Raw genomic sequence first — 7702 nt, 5'->3', positions numbered from 1 at the left:
ATATATAACATCAAAATGCTTCCTCTTTTCCTCCTCTTTCTAGCTTCACCATGGATGCACTTACACTTTCATGTCTATCATAAACATATTTTATGTAACTTATAGAACACATAAAATAACAAATGAGATGAAACATGATCGACCCGATGATAAGATAGAGATAGAAAAGTGAGATGGGAGGGAATGGTGGAGGGTTCGAGTTGGGAGGAGAATGATATGGAGACACAAAGGGAGCAATATGATTAAAAGTTAGAGAAGGGAAAGGGGTATCAAAGTTGGTGAAACCATACAATGAATTGAACCCAAATTTATTTGTTGAGAGAAAGAAAGGGTTTGGAGGGTTTTCCTCTCCTTTTTTGCCTTTTCTTTTCTTCCAAATATTTTATGATCAATAGAAATGCCCATTCCCTCTATGTTTTCTCTCTTAAATGAATATATATATATATATATATATATATATATGATATTAATGTTATAATTGAGAAACACTGTAGTAGTTGTAACAGAATATTTATTGCTATCCACAAAAAAAAAAAAAAAAAAAAAGGAAAGAAATAAAGAAAAACAATTAGAGGTCCACATCTTGAATGCCACACAAATTGTCCCATTTCTTTAAGTGAATGGGAAAAATAAAAATGCTCCAAAATAATTTACTTGCATCGAAAACTTTAGATAAAAACGTAACCGGGTTTATATGTTTTTAGTTTAAAGATCGTAACAACTTAAGTCCATTTCCACATAATACTCATATAAAATGATATAGGTTTGATAATTTAGTGAAAGAATAAAGGAGAAGAAGAGTGGTAGTGTGAAGAACAGTATTTGCATGGCAGGCGTGGGTATCCAAAGGGAGTGAGTAGGGCCAATAATCCTACAAGAGTTTATATTTTGTGGTATCCAAAGGGTCCCTTTCCATTTCCATGGCTACATGTGATGCTCCCAACTTGACAACCCCAACCAACACTGTTCTAAAGGGCCTCTACCCTTCTCTCTCTCTTCCCTTTATTATTTACTTTATCCCTTTCTAATTTGAAATTTTAATTACTTATATTAGAGGGTTTTTTCACAAGGGTAATTATATTATCTTATTTTCATACATGTGTTTTTGTACCATTTTCAATATGCTTATTGGTTCTAATATTATTATTATAGTAATAATTGTATTAATGAAATTTTACTAAAAATAATTGAGAAGAAATTTTGAGGGAATCAAATGAACTGCCTCATCCTGTCCTCATTCTATAAAATACAAAAAATATTAATATTCTGGTATAAAAAAAAAAAAAAAAAAAAAAACAATAGTAAATAAATTTTATTAAGAATTTATTAATTTTAATAATGATGTAATAATAGACTTTTTTTTTTTTTTTTTTAATTTACATGAAACATCACAAATGCCAAAATACAACACTAGACAAGAGTGTCTCTTTATTTCTTGTTTTGAAACCTTAAACTCCATTCTCTCTCTAAACCCCAAACATTATTTCATTTTTAGTCCCCAAAAAAACAAATTAATTAATTATTAAAATGGAAAATCATATAACTCTCGCCCGATTCTATTCTACAATTTCTAAACCAACCCCTTACACCCTCTTTTTTTCCCCTTAATTCCCTCATCATATGGTTTTTTGCAGTAACTTTTGTGAGTGTGAGTGTGAGTGTGTATGTATGAACAACATATTCAATTCAACCCTTTCCACACCGAAAAAACTTGACCCACTTACCCGTTCGAGAACCCCGTTTTCGATCCAATCCATGCTCGAGTTTTTCCAGAACCATAACATGCTTTGTTCTCACTCACTCTGCAACACTCATCGAAGCTGGTTTGCTTGCCACAATCTCGTAATTCTCTCCACCCTCCTCGTCTTCTTCTTCGTCATCATCCTCGTCGTCGTCTTCATCCTTTTCGTCTCGATCCATTGGTTCGCTCTCCATATCTTTGTTGGCTGAGTTGGATCGAACAAGTTCTTGTTGCGGAGGCCATTGTTGCTCTGGTCGAACCATCAATGGTGTCGATGATCCGATTATAACGTTGTCGAACTTGTTGCCGTTGTTGTTGTTGATGTTCTTTTCCTTGTACAAAGCATCAAGCTGGTGAAAATAAGGGCAAGTCTTGGAATCCTCCGGCCTTGTTTTTTTACTCTCCTTTACTTTCTTGAAGTACTTGTTTATGTTCTCCCATTTCTCCTTGCACCTCTTTGCATTTCTATTATACCCAAGTCTCTTCATGGCTGATGATATCTCTTCCCACAATGGCCCTTTTGGTCCATTTTCTTGATATTTGGCGTCTAGATTTGTTCTCAATTTGATGAGTGCCTCCACTTCCACTTTTGGCCATCTTGATGAGCTTGAAGCTGGGCTCATCCTATAACTTTCACCACCATTATCACTTCTTTTCACAATCTCTATTTGCAAATATTCATTGTTGTTCACCAATTTTTGTGGGGTAGAATTTGGATGAACAACTTGCAATGTAGAAGCTTGTTGAGTCGGCGGTTGCACGACTGGTGTCGGATTTGATATTGAGATTGGTTGTTGTCGTGGTGGCGGTGGCGGTGGTGGTGGCAGTGACGGTGACGGGTTGTTGTCGTTGGGGTGGGATTGTGTTAGTTTTTGGAGGAAGGATGTAATAGCGGCATCTTTAGCAGCTGCCATTGATCTTTCTTGAGCTAAAATCTCTTTCTCTCTATTGATTTTGGCCATTTCTTGCATCCTCCATGCTTCTTCTCTTGCAACTCTTTCTTGTTCCCTTTTCTCAATTGCTTCCAAGAATCTCTTTTGCATTTCCTCTTGCCTTTCAATCACTTCCCTCATCAATCTCTCAAAGAAATCCTTCCATTTCCTCTTCTTTCTTTGTCTCGACGCCTCGTCGGATGATGTCGACGAGTCGACATCATCAGACGTTGAGTTTGAGATGAGATCCGCTTCGAACCCCAATCCGGCTGCCCCAGATGAGACATTGGTTTGGAAAAGCGGAGCAATGGTGGTGGCTAAATTGGTAGGGTTATTGAATGGCAAGGGAGGCGGAGGGGGCATGGATTGGAGGTGAATTGTGGGGTTTGGTTGAGTGAATGATATGTTCATCAAGTGGGGTACGGCGGTGGTGGTCGATGGAACAGTTGAAGGAATGTGAGAAATGACGGTGGTTGGAGGTGAAGCCGCCGTTGCCGGAGGTGGAGGCTTAGATAAATGGGAGTGGAAATTGAGAGGAGGGTGATTTTCAAGAGCTTCTAATTGTTCAAAAAACTTGTAACTTTTACTATCTGGTTTCCCACATCGGACTTCTTTGGTTCTTTTGTGATATTTATAAACATTCTCAAATTTCTCTTTGCATTTCTTTGCACTTCGATGATACCCAAGCTCCCCTAATTTCCTGATAATAAAAACAAACCAACAAAAAAAAAAAAAAAAAAAAAAAATGAAAATTTCACCAAAAAAAAAAAAAAAAAAAGAAAACAATTTCTCTCTCATACAAACAATTGCATGTGTAAAAACAATGATTGAGGTAAAAGAAAAACAGAAGAGATTCAGAAGAAAAAATTGATGAAATAATGAACAGAAATTTCAGCTCAAAATTTGATGATATTTTGTTCTCTAAACTGCAAAATTTTCCTCAGTTGTTGATGTTACATGAGAGAGAAAGAATGTTTTTTTTTTTTTTAACAAAAGAAAAAAAGTACCAATTTAACTACAACTCGACTTCACAGATTCCTTAAAAAAAAAAAAGGAAAAAAAAAATCTCTCCTTGAATTTCAGTGACACTGAATTGGGATTTCAATTTGGTTAGAGATTCCCAAGAAAGAAAGAAAGAAAAAAAAAAAAAAAAAAAAAAAAAAAAAAAAAAGAGTTGAGATTAAGTGAAAATGATTGAACTGCCGACAGTGAGATGAAGAAAAATGAAAAATTGATGAAAATGAAACCCAGATCTTTGAAGAGAAATAGAAAGAAAAAGTTAATTGTTTTTGATAATTTTAATTGAAATCTTAGAAGTAAGTACCTGGAAACTTGTTCCCACAAAGGGCCTTTAACGCTTGCATCTCGAAAAGCCACGTCCATTTCCGACCGTATTTTCAACAGCGCCAAAGTTTCTTGTCTCGGCCACCGGTTTCCGCCGAAGCTCCGGTCGCCGTTGTCTCCTTCGCCACTTCTCCCTCTCTCATCTTCACCACAAGTCTTATTATTATCCTCCGCCGTCACTGCCCCGCTCTCACCCACATCGTCCATCAGCCCATCTTCCTGATTTGTCGTCTCCGGTACGGCAGAGTCTTCTCCGGCGCCGCCGCCCAAGACGGAAGTCGTGGAGTCCCCAAGCATAGAGAGAATAACAAGCCTACTTGGGAAGGACGCTCCTCCTCCTCCTCCTCCTCTTTCCAAATTACAGCACAATCGAAACAAAGGGCAAAAATAAATTAAAATAAATACACACAACAACAAACATTTAAAATAAAAAATAAAAATAAAACAATAACTCAAATTAAAATTAAAATTAAAATTAAAGTGAAATGTGTAAAAAGGAGGGGTTTATGGGGATAGAATTAATTTTTTATTGTTTATTTCTGGTGGGGATCTGCTTGGTTTTTTTTTATTTTTTATTTTTAGCTGCGGAATCTTTGGTCTTTAATGGGTTTTTTTTTTTAATTATATAAAATAATAATAATAATAATAATAATAATAATAATAATAAAAAAACCTGCCACCTGGGGTTTCTCTCTCTTTCTTTTATGTATTTTGGGTTCTCTCAGTAATAATAAAAGTGGCACAGAAAGTTATATAGAAATAGAAAATATAAAAAAATAAAGAGAAAAAAGGGTTTTCATTTTAATTTAGTAAAAAGATAATAAATATTACAGAGATTTTTGAACAGCTTGCGCATACAGACAATAATGATAATAAGTTGGTTTTTGTCTGTCCAGCTAAATTTAGCTAAAAGCCGACCCATATAACCTCACTTTTTTTTCTTTTTTTTTTTATTACAAATTTTTTTAATTATAAATAAATGTTCATTATTTTCTTTTTTTAAAAAAAAATTACAATTAATGAGAATGAATTCTTGGAGGAAAAAAAAGAAATTAGATCTAGATCTTATTTATTTATTTATTTATTTATTTATTTATTTATTTATTATTATTATTATTATTTTACTGCCTTGAAATGGAGGGTTTTCTTTTTTGGTAAGGTGGTGGTGAAATGACGGAACTACCCCTCACATGGATCCCATTGACCTTTAATCATTGAGAGGCTAATCTAAAGAGTATATTTTATATTTAGATGAGCAGATTAGTGATCTGTTATTGTCTGAATAAATTCAGTATTTTTATACTTTGGAGTAACTCTCAAATTGTCCAAAATACCCTCCATCCGTATTTGAAATTACTTACATATTTTTTTAAAAAAAATAAATAAAATGAAAAACCACAGCTTGCTTTCAGTTTTCAACTTGTTGAGGAGTGGGGGGCTGTGATTCTCTACAACAGGGCCTACAGATGGGCCTACACTGATTGGGACAAATGGTAGTTTGACAAGATTTTGCTTTCGTTCCATAATTTCATTATAAAAAAAAAAAATTATTTTTTTACAACAAAAAAAAAAAAAAAATTATTTATTTAAAAATATATATATTTATTGTGGGATCCACAGGGGGTTTAAGCCAGTTAGATGTAGGTCAATGTTATTAGGCCAAGACATTTATGAGTAGAAGTAAATGGTGGGCAATTCAGTTGAGATGTACCCTACCATATTAATTAACTAAAATCAAAATTACCGCTCCTGATTTCATCATCATCCACACATGATTTCAAATTTACCCTCCTCCCACGCAGTAAATAATTCTTTCTTTTTTCTCTTTTTTTATTTTTTAATTCAACAAATGGGATTAAACTTTATGGTGGACCCCACCTAAATTAACTAATTTCACAACTCACGAACACAGAAATTAGGGAGTACTGAAATACACAGGATTTTTACTCTCTTCTTTTAATTATATTATATTATAGAATTGTGTGTATCAATTGTGGAGGATGAGTAGTCATACAGTTTGCGGGGTATGACAAGTGTATAGCGACTTTGTATTCTTTTTTTCTTTTTGTAAAAAATTATTAATTAATTTCTTCATTACAATTTTGCCCTCTCATATTACTTTTATTTTGAAAATGACCATACCTATTAGCCGATAAGATTGTTAAAAAAAATATTCACCTCATTTTTCAGCTCTTTTTTAAATTATTTATTTCGAGATATCAAAATCTCAAACTTACCTACGGAGTCAAACATAGGAAGATCAGACCATGAGGTAAACTAGACGAGAAGAATTTCGGCCAAAGACAAAATGTATGGTTGAGGTCGACTCCCTGATTCGCCTCTCAAGAGGGCACTACTACTATGCATCTTCCAACTCGTACCATTGTAGTTTAGTCTAAACGTAAGAAATCTCATAGCTAATTTAGGTAGTGAAGTTAATATGAAGTATCGCACCCAAATGCAACAAAAATTTCTCTTTTTTGTAGACTATATTGTTTCCATGATAAAATAAATTTATTGTTACGGTCACATGGAGCCCTTATAACTTTTGGCTTCAAACATTTTTTAAATTTGAATGAAAGTATTTTATTGTGTTCTTTCTATTAGAGTAAAAAAAAGTCTATTTACTAATAAAAATATTGAACTAGATCTAAACATCTTAAAATCAAGAATAGGACGAGCTTCCAATTGTCGATCATCGGCTAAAATAGCATTGAAATAATAATAATAATAAAAAAAGATGGTATTTAGATAAGTTTTATCATCTCTTTCATATATTATTTGACTTGGGGAAAGAAAAATAAAAGGTGTAGAAAGTTCAAGAACAACATATTATTTAATATATATCATTACATAATTGGATGGAAATTATATTAAACTTAGTGAATACAATTAATGAGATAAAAAAAAAAAAAAAAAAACAAGTAGATTGGACATAACAATAATGCAAGTTAGAGTGGGACCAAATTTGAATAAGAAGTAGGTATGTAGGGTAATTTAATGCAAAAAATCATGAAACAGCCAACTTCTATGTGGAACTATATATGTCTATACTTTCATTATTAGGTTCACAGAAACTAAAAGTTCCAAAACATAATGAAGGTCGTGTATGGGATGTTTTTAGGTCACAAGTTTTTAAGAAACGCATAATATTAACCTCAATTTATTATCTTTTTAAGGGTTTTTGCTGCTTTTTTTCTTCTTCCTTCATCATTACCAATCATCCTTTTTATTCTACAAACTTTATTCTTTAGAATGACAATGTTTTTAGAAGAAATGGTGAGATTAATGATAAGAGATATGACTTCATTACAACTTCCTACATCTTACACAAAGTGGGAACTCATGTTCGGGTGGAAAACTAGTTCAACCAAAAATTGAGATATCCATTTTACCTGTTTACTCTCGATGGTTAGACTTTATTTCCATTTAGTTTTAGAACTTAACTTCTTATTTGACACAGATAGGATCGATTTACATTGGCATGAGAAAGTTTAAACTTTCATGATGGAAAAATGGAAGGTTGACTAAGTCGAGGGTGATTAGAATGAAATTTCATTTTGTAAGCTGTCTCTTGCCCTCGGTTCACTGATTCCCTCTCGTCTCTAAGCTCTCTCTCATCTTTAGCCGATCAAGAGTTTAATTATCCTCGTTGCCAACCTTCGTGTGTGTAATGGCCTATTTT

At 33.3% G+C, this 7702-nt stretch overlaps 1 protein-coding gene across 1 annotated transcript; it reads right to left on the bottom strand.

Annotated features, from left to right (window-relative positions):
- Positions 1–1395: 1395 nt before the first annotated feature.
- Positions 1396–4599, bottom strand: LOC111787713 (trihelix transcription factor DF1). The gene is made up of 2 exons (XM_087121765.1): positions 3998–4599; positions 1396–3373 (listed from the first exon to the last, which is right to left on the bottom strand). The coding sequence occupies exons 1-2, from the start codon at positions 4312–4314 to the stop codon at positions 1798–1800; spliced, it is 1893 nt and encodes a 630-aa protein (XP_086977891.1). The 5' UTR covers positions 4315–4599; the 3' UTR covers positions 1396–1797.
- Between the last annotated feature and the right edge of the window lie 3103 nt (positions 4600–7702).

This window comes from Cucurbita pepo, chromosome 2, assembly GCF_057944985.1.
Source record: "Cucurbita pepo subsp. pepo isolate OVF chromosome 2, ASM5794498v1, whole genome shotgun sequence".
Taxonomy (NCBI): Eukaryota; Viridiplantae; Streptophyta; class Magnoliopsida; order Cucurbitales; family Cucurbitaceae; genus Cucurbita; species Cucurbita pepo.
The sequence above is the reverse complement of the archived record's forward strand: the minus strand, read 5'-3'. Positions and strand labels throughout refer to the sequence as shown.